Source organism: Electrona antarctica, assembly GCF_951216825.1.
Source record: "Electrona antarctica genome assembly, chromosome: 1".
NCBI lineage: Eukaryota > Metazoa > Chordata > Actinopteri > Myctophiformes > Myctophidae > Electrona > Electrona antarctica.
The window spans coordinates 39,403,918-39,423,049 of record NC_136806.1 but is presented as its reverse complement, the minus strand read 5'-3'; the positions used below and the strand labels follow the sequence as shown (position 1 = coordinate 39,423,049).

General features: G+C 42.6%; 1 protein-coding gene across 1 annotated transcript in view; it reads right to left on the bottom strand.

The window, feature by feature from the left end:
- Nucleotides 1-19,132, bottom strand: part of tenm1 (teneurin transmembrane protein 1) — a 425,652-nt gene that overhangs the window by 248,966 nt on the left and 157,554 nt on the right. Inside the window, exons 4-5 of the mRNA XM_079512339.1 lie at nucleotides 10,818-10,921; nucleotides 9,648-9,808 (exon numbers count right to left, since the gene is read on the bottom strand). Of these exons, the coding sequence (XP_079368465.1) occupies nucleotides 9,648-9,808; nucleotides 10,818-10,921 (265 nt within the window). The remainder of the gene's footprint in view (nucleotides 1-9,647; nucleotides 9,809-10,817; nucleotides 10,922-19,132) is intronic.

Below are 19,132 nucleotides of genomic sequence, written 5' to 3'. Positions count from 1 at the left end.
TACTATACTGAGACTAGAGGGTCAGTGGCAGGTCAACTAGGCCAGAGATGAACTTAGGAGTAGGACACACACTGACACACATACTGTACAGCACACAGACACACACAAATGACTGAATATTTGATTCTGCCAAAACACTGTGAAATGTAATAAAAGGTAAAATGGTAAATGGTGCATTTATATAGCGCCTTTATCCAAGGCGCTTTACATAGATGTGCATTACATTCACCCATTCACACACACATTCATACACCGATTGCGGCGGAAGCCATGCAAGGTACCAACCAGCACATCGGGAGCAATTTGGGGTTCAGTGTCTTGCCCAAGGACACTTCGACATGTAGCCAGGAGGAGCCGGGATTCGAACCGCCGACCCATGGATCATTGGACGACCTGCTCTACCTCTTGAGTCACAGTCGCCCCAATGCCCCAATGTTCATGAAATGCTAGGAATTTGAGCGTCATTCTTTCCGCTGTTGGAAATGTTGCCATGTTAGTTAGCTGAGAGATAGTCTCCCATAGCTACAGTATGTGATCGGACATGTCTGCCTATCATCGCTCAGAAATTAACCAACAAACAAACTAAAGACTTTAGGGCGGTCCTTCATATTGGGACAGTATCAGGATCGCTTTTCAAAGCAGCAGGCGTAGGTTTGTTTCTAGCGCCTACTTTAAATGCAGATGTTAGCAGATGTACAGTATGAGTAGCCCAATGTCCAATCATTTGAGGCTACATGAGACTAGTTGAGAGGACTGCAGTGGTTCTCAGGGGCTCACTATGGGGGCCGTGAGGATATTGCAAGTGGGGCCCCATATAATTGGCAAAACAGAAAAATGTTTTTGATAATATAACATTAATACCAGCAAGACACCCTGAGGGTGACGGCAGGCGGCAGACTGTTGGGCGAGGGCTGGTGCTTTGGCATGGGGGGGGGGGGGGGGGGGGGATATTAATGGTATCCGTTAAGGGTATCCATGATGTCACATGATGTCACGAAGCATGATGGATTGGAATACAAATTGAGTTTTCATTGTGCTAGTGCTGCCGCACTACTCACACTTCTCAAGATGTTCAAGATCCAGAAAAGGTTGAGAACCACTGTTTGCGTTTGTAATTGGGTAGGCCTAGTAGATATATTTTGCGAGTGACAAACGAGATCGCTTGGTTCGATGATTTGATTTGATTTTTGGCAGGCATATAGCAGAGTTGCTAGCGTTACATAATTCAACAACAAAATATTTCAACACGTCTGCAGCCATGAAGCCAACCTTGTTTCGTGATAAACGGGGCTTGTTGGAAAGCAATGACTCGCTTTGCTTTGGTTTCCTACTTTTCTTTCTACATTTTTTTTTATAGACACAGATGCACGCACACACAGGCGTGCGCGCACAGATATGTCAAATGAGTGCGTCTCATTGGACGAACAGAGGAGCCCATGCACTCTCTACTGAAGGATATGAGAGCGTCTCATTGGACGAACAGAGGAGCCCATGCACTCTCTACTGAAGGATATGAGAGCGAGGGAATCAGTTTTTATACAATGGGAAAAATGGCATTGATCCAAGACTGTGGAGGTCTTTTCCCCCCATTCAGGGCAACTTAAAAACAGTGCTGCTCACTTTCTCCTTTGATCTGCAGACAATATCCAGAGGCAACGCCCAGGAAGCTGGAGACTCATAACGGAGGGCAGATTTCCCCTGAGACAGGAAGAAATGAGAGTTCCTCCTCTCCAGGGGTCTGAGCCCCCCTGGCCCACAGACTGTCTACCTCTCTCTCTGTGTACGTGTGTGTGTGTGTGTGTGTGTGTGTGTGTGTGTGTGTGTGTGTGTGTGTGTGTGTGTGTGTGTGTGTGTGTGTGTGTGTGTGTGTGTGTGTGTGTGTGTGTGTGCATGCATAGTGTACTGTAAAAAAGAGGGTTTATAAACACACACACTTTCACCTGCATACTCATATTGTGTGCGTTTACTTCAATGTGAATCAAGGAGAGGAGAGGAGAGGAGAGGAGAGGAGAGGAGAGGAGGCAGGAGGACGACAGTCGATTTATTACAGTCTGAACATTTGTTCATCCTCTTAACACACCCAGCTAGAGACGTAGTCAGATATATTGAATATCCATATGAGCATCCTGCCTCTTACACTGACTGACCCCTCCAGAAACATAACAGATCTCTCGGCCAATAGGAAATCCATGGACACTTCAAACAATCTTAATCTCCGCTGACAGTTGCTCGATACATTTCAATACAGATTCATCAAATAAGGACCGTTGAAATGGCGAGCGCGTTTGGGAGGGGATATGATTTTGTTCTACATCTCGGCGTCTCGTTTGAAAAAGGTAGTAGTAATGTAACACAAGTCGGACTCGACGCACGTCAAAGTAAATACTTAATAACTATACTGTGCAATCTCACGTCTGAGAGTAATACCAGCACCATGTAGTACAATATAAAACGATATCTATAGATCAGAAGTATGAACCTGAGAGAGAGTTATTTTATTAGCAGATATGGTTATAGCTTCAAGGAAAGGATCTAAATTGAGTCCAAAGCACACTCCCTTTGCACTTCAGAAAATGCATCTTAATGATATAATACGTTATTGTCTCCAGTGCTCTCCACCAGCCGACGGCATGGGGAGAGTATGTTTTGCACTCTGTCCGTGTGTCCGTCCGACCGTCTGTCCGTGTCTGTCCGTCCATCTGCGTACAGCTAATCTCCGGCACCGTTAACCTGGTCGATGCCAAACTTTGCACACACACTCCCTGGATGCCAAGATGAACCTCTGCCCCACATTTCAGAACGGCCTGTTATAGTGCCAATATGAGGCAGCTGTTCACCTTTTTTACCTATAACTGCACCGATCTGCGTGAAACGTTGCATGTACACTCACTAGAGGCCAAGGACAAACTTTTGACCTACATTTTTCGCATCTGCCTTTTATAGCGCTACCAGGAGGCCGACTTTTGTAAAACACATTTTTTGATATTACTCCTCTAGATTATGTCCAAAAATCCCGCAAATCATTACACAATATCTCTATAGTCATGTCCTCAAGATGGATCTGTAAGTGTCCGATATTTCATATTCCATCCTAATTAGCTAACATTGGCTTTCCACCCTAATTGGCTAACATTGACTTTTTTTGAACAAAAAGCCTCAAATCGTGAACGCAGCGTGCAATTATAGCGCCACCAACAGGTGGATTTTTGCAAAACACATTTTGGAACAAAATGCCTCAAATCATCCAATTGCCATCAAAGGCGTAAGAAGAAATGGCACCCTTTTCACATTGGCCACCAGGAGGCCACAACCTGACCTGGTCTGGTGGGGACCTGTAGCCTGGCTTGGCCAGCCTCATAGCGGGGATTCACTGAAGATTCTTCCCCGCATATGAGTCTGGACTTCGGCCATAGGCAGCTTGAAAAGTGGGCGTTAGTAGTTGCCTTGACAGACAGATCCATCTAGCCAATCAGCGTAACAAAAAGCTGACGTCACCACACAGTGCGCTGGTCCGCTCCTCATACCACGGCAACCACGCTAAAAACAACAAGGTCTGTTTAATAGTTTCTACTTTATACGTGAGCGAGATATGTCGGATATATGTCAGAGTCTATATCTGAAATAACTGCTGTTCTTATCGTTTCTGTGTAAACTTTTAAACTTGTTGCGTTGAGGGCAGCCATTGTTGTTTTGAAAGTACTGCAGCATGAATGTTACGTCACCATATACACATGAACCAATCAGAGGCTGCTTTTCACTGTTGTACGGACTGCCGTTGAAACGCAGTCACTGATTGGCCGCGATCATTTTCTGATTTCTCCAGCTTCCGCATACTCTCTGTCAATGAGCCCGAGTCCAGACTCATATGCGGGGAGGAAACATCAGTGAACCCTCGCTATGAGTCTGGCCGCGCCAGGCTAGGAGACCTGTGCCCCCCCCGTGCACTATAGCTGGCAGAAAGATTTTCCTGTTTTTGTCTCAAGTCAATATGTTTAGTTTAAACTGACCTGAAACCAAATCTGCTGAATTCTAACATATTTTGTCAAATATGGCATTTGATTTGATCTTATCTGGTGACATAGACAGGTCACATAATTAAAATTCACCGCAGACATGTCCTTTCACATCCTGACGATGATTAATTTTAATCGCCATTGTATCTAATTTTATTCTCCCTTTGCCTTAAATGAGAGAACATCTAATTATGGCCTGATTCATATCTTATTAAAAACCATTTCTGCTAGCTTGGCAGCCTGCCAATCTTCATCCTCACTCAATGAACACAGGACCCTGGCGTTGTAGAAAACGCTCATTAAACATGCAAACAGATCATTTCTCGCCTTGCCGCATCCCCTCAAAGACAAGCTAACAAATGAGCTCGTAGCAGATCACTCTCGGACCAATTATTATTTCTGTGGCGAGTGCTGCGTTGGGTTTCTGTGGCGAGTGCTGCGTTGGGTTTCTGTGGCGAGTGCTGCGTTGGGTTTCCCGGGACTCTCACAAACTCTCCCCAAATATTGTTGCTGTCGGGTGAAAACCTTGTATGTTTAAATCCAAAACCGAAAATGGAAAAAAAGAACCTGTGTTACAATGGGTCCAATTATATTTAGTCACAGGCTCTTGTTAATATACTAATTAGTCCAGTGGTTGGGAGATAAGCCACACATACACACACACACACACACACACACACACACACACACACACACACACACACACACACACACACACACACACACACACACACACACACACACACACACACACACACACACACACACACACACACACACACAGATCTACTTCTATCTAGACAGTTCACCCAACAGTAGCCACGCCATAAAAAATATATGTGTCGGCAAAAATCAAGTATTCTGCTACTGTGTATTCTCTGTTTAGAGCTAAATAGCATTCCATTTTCTCTGGTTTTGAGTAGATCTTTTCCAGTTTGTTTTCTTATGATTTGGTGTAGTCCCGTTTGTTTTCTGTCTGGTGGTTGTGCTTGTGTTAGTCCCAGAACTAGCTGGCTGAGGTGATGTGAGGGCCTTTTGGTGGAACGTGTCCGGTTCACTTTCCTTTAGGTGTTTATAGAATTTCAATGCTCTCTTTTGGGTTTTGATAATTAGTGCGTATCGTCCTAATGCTGCTCTGCATGCGTTATTTGGTGTTTTCCATTGGATGCGGAGAATGGATTTGCAGAATTCTGCATGCAGTTTCAATTTGGTGTTTATCCCATTTGTCCGGTTCTTGATCGGCAAGTGGGCCCCAGACTTCGCAACCATAGAGGGAAATGGGTTCTATAACAGAGTCTAGTATCTTTAGCCAGGTTTGTATTGGGATGTTTAACTTAATGTTTCTTTTGATGGCATAGAAAGCTCTTCTGCCTTGTCCCTCATGTCATTTACAGCTCTTTCTCTCTCTCTTTCTCTCTCTCTGTCTCTGTCTGTCTCTCTCTCTCTCTCTCTCTGTGTCTCTCTCTCTCTCTCTCTCTCTCTCTCTCGCTCTGTCTCTCTTATGAACAACTAACTAAAGTGTGCATACATTTTACTTCATTCAACCATTCCCACAAGTATAAAGCCCTTATCAGCAGTGCCTGGCACATTTACTTAAGTAGACCTACTCCACTTACGCTAAGTGCAATGTTTAGGTACCATTACTATACTTGAGTATGTCCATTCTTTGATACTTCAATACCATCACTGCATAGGTGAAATCCATCAAAACATTGAGCATCATCATAAATAGGCCTATAGTGCCTTAACCCTAGAACACTAAACATCCTTTTTGTCACACCATCACTAAACTTGGCTATATTTTTCCCTATCATAGTGGGGCAAAATCTGTGAAAAACTCTCACTCTATCACTAAACACGGGCAAAATTCACCCATTCAGGTTAAATCACAAGTGTCTTGCTTAAGGACACCTCGACAGTTAACACTGGGGGAGCTGGGGATTGAACTGGCAACCATTTGTTTCCCAAGCGACCGCTCTATGCCTCCATGAGGTTGACAATTTACTCAAGTACTGTACCCAAGTACAATATTTGGGTACTTTTACTTTACTTGAGTATCTACGTCGTCCTCAGGCGAGCCCTCCATCGTTGCTTCCAGTCATCACGGTTCTCCACACATCTGGCCAGCTCGTTGGTGTTTTGTGCTCCTGCGTCGTTCTTGAGTACATCCACATATGTTAATGTGGGTGAGTATGTTCAATCAATACTCAAGTAAAGTACAATAATTATTGTACTTTGTACTGCACTGCAGTACAATGATTTGAAAATGCATCTAACAAGTTCACGCGTTGCATTGTGGCAGGTATATTGACTCTTTTCTAAATAGTATATTTAAAGGCAATCATTTTGTACTTTTACCCAGGACATTTTTTACTTGGGAGTTCTTGGAGTGTTTACTCCACATGATAAAGACTGTTTCTCCAAACAAGGCAGCAGTTTTACCAGAATATAATGAATGTACAGTATGGGCGAAGGAGAGCCCAGCATATTAAACTTGACCACAGCAAGTTCATCACCATTTCCGTGTGCCAGCTGCTAGCGGCAGAGGAGGAACGTGCCATTCCAACAAGCTATTGAAATAGAAGGCCTGTGCAAAATTGCAAACATAAACATAACAATATTGCATTTCTAAACAAGTTAGCATTTTGTATGTTTTGTGTGGGTTTGTGTGGGTTTGTGTGGGCCCCAGGAAGATCCTTGACTGCAGTATAGTGAATATGAATGAAGAATGTGGAATATTTATTTGATTGGCATGGTCTTCAGTAAATATTATATGAATCCAAAATTCTAATTCATCAGTGTGTGGGCCTAACTTTGTCCAGATGGACCAGATCAATATTTAGCAGCTCCTCGCAAAAAAATAAATATATATATCAGTCTGCACACTGCTGTTATTGTACTGTGTATACCATTTTATGGAATGGAAAATAAGCAGGAAAATTCAACTTTTGTTGATTCATGACTAAATCTTTCCATGCCATGGACTTACAATGCAACACGCCTGTATTTGATGGCGACAGAAGAAGGGGACAGGAGATGTCAGGAGGAAGAGATGGGACTGGGGTTGGATTGGAACCTGGGCCGGCTACTTAAACACTGAGCCTTCATGGTATTATTGAGCGGTGCCTAACCGGTCCAATGAACAGCTATGTGTGTCTGTCTGTCCGTATGTCTATTTGAGTACAGATGTCAATGAACAGCTATATGTGTGTCTGTTTGTCCATATGTCTATTTGAGTACGGATGTGTGTCTGTCCATATGTCTATTTGAGTACGGACAGCTGCAATACCGCTGGTTGACCTAAAGTGGCACTGTCGCACCGCTCAGTTCACACGTTGGTGTGATTTATTTTTAAATAATAATATATAATATTATTATTATTATATATAATAATAATAACATGCCCAAAATAGGCATGCCAACAAACTTATGAATTTAACTTGAAGTGCAATCAAATCCGGTTAAGAAGGAATGGTTAAGATACCGGAATCGTTAAAGGACCACTTCACCACTTTTCAACCTATCTTCATATAATAGGTCCTCACTAATAATCATGATTACTCGGTCTGTGTCTCATAGGAGGGCTGTGGGCAGTTCAGAAACCGTCCTCCAGTGACATCATCGATGGGAATACAAGCTAATAGAAACTGCAAGGTTTCTAGTCCTGAAAAGTTGCAATGCGAAAATGGAAGCCATCGTTCTTTTTGTAAAAAAATCTTGTTAAAAAAAATCTGCCTAATGATGATGTCACTGGAGGACGGTTTCTAAACTGCCCACAGCCCTCCTATGAGACACAGACTGAGTAGGAAAAAAATCGTGCCATTTTATCATGATTATTAGTGAGGACCTATTATATGAAGATAGATGAAAAGTGGTGAAGTGCATGGTCCTTTAAGGATCCCAACCCTAGTAGCTGCCACCCTGGGCAAGACCTACACTATAAAGACTATCATTTGTTTGGGCGGAAGTTGCGGGATTTTAGCGGAAGTATCGCCCAAGGAAATGAAACAAGTGTTGTGATTGGTCGGGAAATACATCTGACGGATGTTCCGGAGGATACATCCGCCGATAGCTTCTCTGCCTTACGTTGTGACCAGGCTTTTCTTTTCGCAGATAAGTAAGCCTGGGACCGAGGCTAAGTAGCTGCAGGCGCTGTTTTTGGCCCTATGTAGGCCTAATCTGTTTTTTCTCCACTGCAGGCAAGCCGCATCAGAGCCTCAGATACACTGCACTGAGTTTGCTAGGCTAATTATGACTGATGACTGATGATTATGTCTCTAATATTGAATAATATTGCTGAGGAACTGCTGAAGAAATGATATTCTGTTAGGCTATAAAATGTAAGAGAATAGTAAAGCACTGTTATTAAGCAGTTCTCCTTTGTTCCTTAATCTACGATGATGTAAAAGAACCATTACGAATATTAAATCTGCAATCCTTTTATGTCTCGTATGAGAGAACAAGATTATGCCACTCAGTCAATATAGGAAAAAATATCCCTTCTTAACCCAAACAAATTGATATACCGTAGGCATGCTTAAGAACATACAAATGGAAGGAGGTAGGCTTTATTGGCCCAGCAGCACCCACCGTCGATGTGCGACGTTGCACGTGTAAATAGGTATGCTCACTGATTGGTTACAATAACATTTTTAGTCAATAAGTAAGGTTTTGCATTGCAGCTTTAAGTACTGCATCGATAAGCAGTGGCTTAAGCAGTGGCTTTACTGTAACAACACCAGCTGCACACCGAATGAACTCCTTCAATAAAGAGTTGCTGAGTGCTGAGCGTGTCCGGAAAAAAAAGAAAAAGAAAAAAAGACGCTATCGTCCTTGTATCTTTTTTTGGAAGATGGTGCAGGGCAGGAGAACAGACAGGATCTGACAAGCCAGGGGGCTTCTGTGTTGTCTTTCATCTGAGCGCTATACGGAGGGTCAGGTAACGATACCCCAGAGAGCTGGGCAGACATGCCCTCAATGCACTGCCAAGCATGTCTGTCTTAACAATGCCTTTAATCTGCAAAAAATATGATTTTCCTCAAGGCACCGTGTTAGAACATAAATAAAATAATAAAATAGAATCAGCCAACTCGGTGCATTTCAGGAATGTTCTTTGATCAAGTGACTCACAGGCGGCATGGTTGTCTTTTCATGTTTCATGGATTTCGATGAAACTCAGAAGTCAGTTCTAATAGCACTGTGATTTCACTAAAAACGACATTAAAAGGCTCATTAAGGTTTGTTTGTTTGCTTGCTTTGTTTTGACCCAAAATATTCCGGACAAAACGTGAGAAAATATGTACGTGCAAAGTGGCCAAAATACATGTAAAAAAAAAGAGCAAACAAATAGTACATCTACAAGCTCAAAACGCAGGGATGAGGTTTCTGCCCGACAGCCACAATATACTATAAAATGAAAATCTACTTACTTCATAGAGATAGATAGATAGATAGATAGATAGATAGATAGATACAATTCTGTCCTCCCCCCTCACCCCCACTCCCCAGTATAGGGAGCACCATTCAGAACATTACAACCAGTTTTATTAAAACTACGGTTAGCCTCAACGCAAGGTTAAAAGGGTTTGACGATGTCCAGATGCTGAGCTCCGTATAGCGGTCCCGTCGTCTCACCTGGTCTCCAGGGGGATGTTACTGTTGAGTACCCAGCTGTTGTGGAGGTGTGCGGGATCCGTGGTGTTGCCTCCGGAGCCTCCGTCTGGCCCCCCCTGGCCGCAACCCTGGCTGGCCTGGTGGCAGCGCTGCGCAGGCATAGTCTTCCTCTGCAGGCTCACCTGGGCCAGTGGTGGGGAAAAGAACTGTTAGTTAACACCTTGAGGGCTCGGGCCTATTTAATCCACTAATAAAATGTGCCCATCGTTTATAGCGCCCGGACCACTTTTACCGGCGGACCGCAAGTTGTTGTGAATGTCTGTGTAGCAGCTAACAATAGCCACACCACTCTAGAGTCGATCGACAACAACGGGAGGTAAGAATAAATCTATCGCGACTAGCGACTGGACCGCGGAGCGCCGTCTAACACAGGATCTTTTTTCATAATTAGACGGGATGATTTAGATCGCGAGTTATGAACGTTTTAAGATTTTTGTTGTCGTCCGCTAAACAGGCAGGGAACATTTTCGATGACGTGTCACTGTTGTGCAACACAGAGGATTGGGCAACAAGCGCTCCTAGGCTGTGGAGCGATGCGACCGGTTTTGATATCATTAATCTCCGTCGTTTTTATCAATCTCCGTCTCGGGCAACTGACCGGGCACTTGAACTTGACAGTGATCTCTGTCTTGCGCCTCCAAGGTGTTAAGTAAAAGTCCGGCGTTCAAAATGCACTCGAGTAAAAGTACAAACGTTTTGGATTCAAAAGTTTACTTAAAGTGCCAAAAGTAACAGTACTCATTGTGCAGAATGTCCCATTTCAAGTTTTCAAATGTATAATATTCTTTTGAAAATAGCAGATCTACAAGCTCACATATGCATCGCATCGCAATGCATTGTGAGCTTGTAGATTGGCTATTTTCAAATGGCCAACATGTATATAGGGCTGAAAGTGTATGTTTTGTAATAATAATCAACATCTACAAACAAAGTAACTAGTAAATAAAGTGTTCAAATAAATGTAGTGGATTCAAAAGTACAATATTTGCCTCTGAGATGAGATGTAGGGGAGTAGAAGTAAAAGTACTGGAAATTGGAAATACTAAAGTTAAGTACAAACACCTCAACAATTGTACTCAATAGGTACAGTGCTTAAGTAGATGTACTTAGTTACTTTCTGCCACTGCTCACCTGGGCGTACGGCGCCGGGCGGGCGCAGGTGCAGGCGTGCGGTGGTGGAGGAGGCGGGGGCAGCGGGCGGAAGGTGAACTGGCCGCCGGGACTGCTGGGTAACTCTGTGTGACAGAGAAAGGGAGAGAGACGGATTCATTGACTGGTTTTAGTTTGGTAGAAGAAATACGACATAAAAGTTTCGACTTCATGTAACTTCAACCCAGGATGTACATAAACGTAATACAACGCTTATTTCCAACATGGTCCTAATGTAATAAATGAACTCACAAAATACAAAAACACCAAAAAAATAAAACAAATAAAATCCCTGCAACAAATAAAGTGCATCACTAGTAGCACTGTGGGTTTTTTCCATGACCGTATTCTCACACTGTTTTTAAAGGGAGGTTTAAATTGAGACTGCCTGACACACAGAAGGCAGGTCGTTCCAAAGAGAAATAAATGCCTGTGTATATAAAATAATTATTGCCACAACCTCTGACTCCAAGTATCACATACTGTATACCGTTTGATTTGGAGACGGAGTGCAGAGAAGGAGGGACACAGAGTGTGGGCAGTAGAAGAGAGGGAGGGGGTAAATATGGGTTTATTAGGAGAGCGGCATCAGCCTGTAAATCACAAATAACAGTGTGTTGGTGGTTGGCGTTTTATTGTTATTACGCTTATTTAGGAATATAAATCAGTGTTGGAGACCAAACAGAGCCCGTCGTCCGTCAGGTCCTCTCCTGTACGTGGCTGAATACACACACACACACACACGCACTCACACACAAACAGACATGCACGCGCGCCCGCACAGCCTCGCTGTAAACAGGCTCCTGGCCAGCCGGAATGCAGAGAGCTCTTTAAAGAGATAACAGCTTGGGCTTAATCTGTTCCTGCCAGTTCAAACTACCCATGTGATGTTTTTGTCTCCACCAGGCCGAAGGCATGGGGAGAGAGAATGTTTTGCACTCCATCCGTGTGTGTGTGTGTGCGTCCGTCCGTCCGTCCTTCCTTCCTTCCGTCCGTCTGTTACCAGCTAATCTCCGGCACCGTTGGCCTGATCCATGCCAAACTTTGCACACACACTCCCTGGATGCCAACAACGAACCTCTGCCCCAAATATTCCTCAACGGCCTGTTATAGCGCCACCATGAGGCCGATTTAGGCAAAACACATTTCTGTAGATTACTCGTACACATTTTATCCATACATCACACAATTCGGTATACACTATCTCCATAGTCATGTGATCAACACGGATCTGCACCATTTGCCATCTTCCTTCCTGATTGGCTAAAATTCGCTTCCAAAGCTCACATGATTGGTCCGTTTCGAACAAAATGCCACAAATCACAAACACAGTGTGCAATTTCCGTGAAATTATACACGCACATTTCCACTGAGGACGACATGCCACTATTTATTTTCCAAACCAGCCTCATGGTGGCGCTATAACAGGGCAATTCCTGTTTTTACCTATAACCATCGTTCTGTGTACAACTTTGTACGCGCACTCCCTAGAGGCATGGAAAAACATTTTCCCTGCATCCCTTCACATCTGCCGGCTATATCGCTACCATGAGGCCGATTTCTGCAAAACACATTGTTTATATTAGTCGCACAGATTTCATCCAAATCTCATGCAAATCGGTATACATGATCTCTGTAGTCATGTGATCAAGACGAGGCTGTTTGATTTCTCCGATTCTACACTGATTGGCTAAGATTGCCTTCCAAAGTTTTCAGGAGTGGCCCGTTTTGTACAAAATGCTGCACATGTCCTGCTCATCCAGAATTCAATCCTCAGAGATGCTATGAGTGATCTGGCTCTGCATTTCCTCAACAAAATGAAGAAAATTGTTGCAAAAAACAAACAAACATGTTTATATCACTCCTAAACATTTTGCCAAACATCACACACACTCCTATCCTCCTGGTGGAGACCTGTGCCCAGAAGGGCACTTTTTCTAGTTTTATTATGAGATCTGTGGCCCTGTGGAATGAGACAGTCACACTGCAAACCCCACCACATAGCTGGGGTTGATAAGTTCTTTCAACGTTCCCTCTCTCTCCGTTTATTCGGCCGTCCGTCCGTCCGTCAGTCATCCACTCTATTAGTTCCCTTTCGGAAGTCGACGTATGCAAATAAAAATCTGGCCAAACACTTGTGGACATGCGTATGCATGTGTGTGTGTGTGTGTGTGTGTCTGTGTGTGTCTGTGTGTGTGTGTGTGTGTGTGTGTCTGTCTGTTTGTGTATGAGTTTGCTGTGTGTCCGTTTGTGTATGAGTTTGCATTTGTGCGTGCTGGGAGACAGGTGCAAGCTGGTGGTTTGCATGCATTTTCAAGTGTGTGTGTTGCGTGCGTGCGTGTGTGCATGCGTGCGTGCGTGCGTGCGTGCGTGCGTGCGTGCGTGCGTGCGTGCGTGCGTGCCATATGGTTGTGGCACGGTTGTGAGAACACTGCAGCTTCCCAAACTACATATCTGTCTGCAGTTACTGACAGTTAATGCAGTTATTGTTCTAACATATTTTTTGTGCTGCACTAACTAATTAAATTTGCACACATTCCTTGCGAGGAAAGTGAGGAGTTGAGAATCAGTAGGAGAGAGACCATATTGATGAATAATCCTGCCAGCGATATGGCGTTATGGTGTTTCAGTGTTTTGCCCGGGGATAAGAAGACAATTTCCTCCATTAGTTCCTCTGATTGACATACGAGGATACGATCGATATGACAGCTCAAAAGCATGTGCGTGTGTGCGTGTGTAGGGGCCTAGTGCAGAGGCCTGGGGGACCCCGTCAATATTGGGTTTAAGCATGAAATGCCACATGGTCATGGCACACACACAAAAAATTAGAGCTATAAATTTAAGTTGTTACATTTAAATGATCACATGCAATAGAAATTCAAACCACACAGGTAAATGTAAGTTTAGGGCCAGATTTACATGCATTAAAAGGTACAGCGCAAGCAGCTGTCATTTTCCTACAATTTGTGGTCGCAATCTGTGTGAAATTAACATCAGATTTACTATGGCAGCAGCTTATTACCCAATCAGCGTATGGAGGCGCCGTTCTAGTCGCATTTGTTTTGCGTGCGTGTGAAGCATGCAGAAGAAATTCAAAGATGAGGTTGAACCAACCACAGCATAAAATAAAATAAAAGCTAAATTCAGCTGTGCTCAGATAAAAAAAAATATTGATCAATGAAGTACTGTTACAGAACAATTGAAACATTTTGAAATAATACAATGTAACTTTCAACTTGATAGGGAAATAGAATTTGGATAAGTAGCCTATTGTTCATACACTAAAATGTATTGGGTGTCACGAAGCAAACTCCTGATGACGTAGAAAAGAGATGAGGTACAGGAAAGGTATATCTTATTATAAAGCAGTAAGCTCCAAGAGGCTGCATGGGGTTTACATTGATTTACATCAGCTAAGGGGTGTTTTAGGCATGACGTGAACCACCGTAGCTGTTCTAAAATCCTTGCAAACCACAGCCCTGCATTATTGCTTTTATATCCCACTTAACCACATGAACCCAAACCTCCTGAGTCCCTCCCTACTAGAGATTTGTGTAGAGGGAAATAAGGAGGTGGCCTAGTATAAGAGCCCTGGGAACTCCGGTATAGGGTACACGTGCATACACAGTATTTGAGGGGCGCTAGCCCCTCCTATATACAGGTTTAATGTTTGTCTATAGTTCAATGTTTGTTTAATAAACGCCATTGACAATGAAGGGAAAACGTCATTTTGTAACTCATTACATCATACTGTCTCTTTATTGTTAATGGCATTTAATGTTTATGTTGGCACCGTGATGTTTTACATCACCATTACATCACCTAATCAACATGAGTTAGACTTTAATATATTAGCGCCCCTCACTTCACGCGGGTGTGATTTTTAGTAACAATTTCACAGCAATAATTAATAATATGTACAAGACTAGCCCCTGACTGCCTGCACAAACAAGGAAGTTGCTATGCAAATCCATGGAAGGTATAGTACCGAACAGTGGATATTGTAAACACACCTTTGGTGCAGTAATGCAGACATGCAGTCGCACTATACTGTATGTGTTTATAGAGCATTTTACAAAGGCTTTGAACATGGCTCAGCCAATCATAATCAAGGACCGGAACTATCCGTCTATAATTATGCCATAATTCAAGCCACTGCCGGGGAGAGCCCCCGCAGGGGGCCGACCTATTAGACCAATATGACAGCATATTGGCGAGCATAGCAGATCTACAAGCTCACAACGTGTCAAATTGCGCCGTGAGTTTTACATCTGCTATTTTTGGTAAAGGAATTTGGTGCAGAGGGAAATAAAAGCGTACAAAGTAGCCCTGGGGGACACCTGACGTATTCTTTGTTCATTTGGATTCATTAGCTCTGTACTCTTCACTCTACATATTGGAATGTTTTATTATTGTATTATTATAATAATACTAGCAGCGATGACTGGTCCCAGCTTGGTTTAAAAAAAGTTATAATAAATAATATAATTTCCTTCCATTTCAAAAGGGCTTCTCTCTAGTGCAGTGCTAATACATTAAATAATCCTTCACATGAGAACTCTGATTTGTGTTTTACTTTAGTTAAATACATCAACAACAATCCTTCCATATTCCCTAATCAGTTTGAAATTTAAAACATCGACAGCTGCTCCGTGGTGTTTTAGAACAAAAAGTAGCAATCAAAACGTAATGATGATATTATTTATTTTGAGTAATCTCTAGCCAGACTCCTATCCCAGAACTCATTGCAAGTGAATAGGTGAAGCATTGAACTCAAGATGAGAGAAATCAGCCTTTTGTGTGTGAAGAGAGAGAGGCACGCATTTCAGTGCCTGCCTGGCTGATGTGATAATAGGGGAGACTGGAGTCACAGTTCTATTCTATGATTCACCATCAAGTAGAAAGGTAAGATGTACCCCCGGCCCAAATAAGAGCTCACATGTGAAGGATTATGTTTTAATAATAGTTTTTCAGTATGAAAATGATCCACACGCTACACTGTTCTTCTCCCTCCTGGCTCCCAAGCGGTGGAATAAACTCAATCCTCATTTTAGACTCTACATCACGTAGCACTCCTCTTGCCCTTGCATTCTTATCACCTTTTTTAATAGACGCTAGTATGCAGATCTATGTTGGTTACCTGTTTACATGTTAAGTTGTTACTTGTGCAAGCAGAGCGTGCAAGTAATGTTATCAGTCAGGTGCTACGATGCGTATGTCCCTTAGCAGCATATGATATGACGTCATATGCTTGCACGGTGCATACGGAAGCAGACCGTGCAGGTATGTTTTCCGTCATGCTACGAAGCGTATGTCCCATGACGTGATGAAGATATGTACCAATGTCCCTTAGCAGCATATGATATGACGTCATATGCTGGCACGGGACATACGGAAGCAGACCGTGCAGGTATGTTTTCCGTCATGCTACGAAGAGTATGTCCCATGACGTGATGAAGATATGTACCAATGCCAGGGTATAATTGGTTTACGATGGTGACATAATGATGATATGTTTCAGTGTCGGGTGGATTAAAGGGACATACGCATCAAACCACCCGAGTAACCACATTATACCACTAACCAACTCAGAAATTACATATACATACATATAGACATATACATATAGACATATGAGCATATGACGTGATGAATATATGTACCAATGCCAGGGTATAATTGGTTATCGAATGGTGACGTAACGATGACATGTTTCAGTGTCGGGTGGACTAAAGGTAATGCCCCTATGTATACATGTATGTAATCTGACACCACTGCCATAACAGGCATAAGTAATCATTACCATACTTCAAAATACTACGTTTTTTCCTCCAAAAGCAAGGTACATAGCAAATAGCTAAACCTAATAATTCAATATTGCAAACGTTCTTTCACAGAGAGGCTGAGATTTGAACGTTTATAGCGGTCTACAGTACTTGCACGCTCTGCTTGCGCACTAGTAGGCCATTTATAGCCTACTAGTGTGCAACAAGCAAGTAGGCACTCGACAGAGTGCAGTTCTAGTTTAGGTTAGTCTCACTTGAGCACAATAATAAGAATGTTATTTACAGTAGATAGCATGATGTTTTGACAGATGTTAAGTTTACAGTACCAGGTATCCTAGTTGTTGTTTATGCACTACATTGTTATCATTGCACTCTAATTATGTGACTATTTCTATAAATGAAATGAATGCTTATGTAAGTTACATACCCAGTCATTTTGCGAAGTGCTGACCTGAATTATTCAAAGAAAATACAGAGCCACACACTCATACAGTAACGTGCTCAGATACCGTTTACTTCAAATAGACTACTAGAGCAATACATGAGAGCGCAGCCCTCTATTGACTTGTGTTGCATATTATAAAGGTTTTTGTATCCCTACCATGTTTTGGATGGTTTAAGAGTGTGAAAATACCTCATTTGCCACTTGACCAAAATAACCAAACCAAAAGAACACATGCAGCTCTTATTCACTCACATCTCTAGCCTTTGAGTTGACTGCACAATTCAAAGGATGTTCTAAAACATACAATACTATAAATATAAAAATGTAAACACCCTTAAGCCCCACAAATATATTAGAAGTCTCCTTACTACTACAACAAACCATTAGCAACTCTAAATACACATCACAAACCCCCTCTGGTATCCTGACTTGGTCCAGCTTTCAATCATCCCTCAACATTACATATATTACACTTCTCATACATATTGCATGTCTGTCTGTCTGTCTGTCTGTCTGTCTGTCTGTCAATGCACCAAGTCTCTGTGTGTACGTTACGTACGTACGTGTGTACGTCTGTAATCCACGTAACTCGAGAACCGCTCGACCCACCGACTACACACACATTCCACATCCCCACAGGAAGTGCAATGTCCGGTGTCAAGTCCAGAACCAGCACAAAAGCCTCTGCCCGGGTTCTGGACCTGATCACCCTTATATCTCCATATATGGAGCTGGCCTGTTCTGACATCACAATGATTGTTCTGACATAGACTCCATATTTGGGCATGCCTGACAAGGAACTCCATATATGGGCATGAAAGGGGCACCGCTCTAGTAGCTCTAGTAGTCTCTAATGCACTCAATTACACACTGCACCTGCACCTCATGATTACCACCAAACATTTCTGTCTCCACAGGAACTACGGTAGTTAGCCGAGTGGCCAGCTCAGATGGACAGGAAATAACACAAAATGTTCAGTTACAATGAATTCAATAAACAATACAATCAGCAATACTTAGTGCAAAATATAAAGTGGCAATATGCTGTGCAAATATTGTTCAAATAATAATGGTCAATCTGTACAGTAAAAATAGGGACCTCTCCCTTGCAGTGCTGAAAGGATGCTATTATGTGTGACCCACCGACCAGCAATAGGAAAGCATTTTAACTGCTTGGGCTTTCACTTGACAGCGAGGCTACACTATTTATTGAAACTAGTTATATTCAATGCAAGTGTAATCACATCTCAGTGCACTCATGTTTGAGTCACCTTGACAAACAAATCAGACTGGGTAGGCCGCATTTGTGCAGATGGCCGTGTTCAAGTGTGTCATTATAAAACACACAGCTATACTGGCTGAATCTTTTATATTCATTTGATGCAACTTTGCAACCGTATATACAATGTACAAACTGTACAACACCCCCGACCCATTCCTACCATACGGAAGCCTAATTCGCAATCATTACTGGTTATGCACATAACATTTCCCAGGACAACTATTCTGTCCAGTTTTTCATGACTGTAAAAATGCATTTTACAGCAGCAACAATCAAATGAAAGTGACAATGTAGTATGTCATACATAAAACATGAATACATAGCTATAATAGGCTACAGTTACGTTAATTACCCTGCTTGATTAAAGGTAGAACAACATAATAAATTATAATCTACAGAAAACAATGACACTCTTCCTGCAAATAATAATGTATCAGAAAGGTAGCCAGGATATGTAAGGGTTAGATATGTTTACCACATGAATCCTATAGCGGGGCGAACACCCACCAAAAATATCAAATCTACAAGCTCAAAACGCACTGCTCCGAATAGTGAGATTGCTGGTCGGCCGAGAATTGTTTTACATGGAAATACTAGCAGACGATACAGCTCAGTATGTACAGTATACGGTTTAAGTGGTTACCCCTTCCGTGCCAAAGGTGTAAAATAAGAGGTTGCGTTTCCTAGTTCACAAAGTACTCTGTGTTCTTTGAGAAGTATCCACCAGATGTGGTGGCTATTAGTGGCAAATAGAGAGAGCTACAAAGATAGGATGGCCTTATAG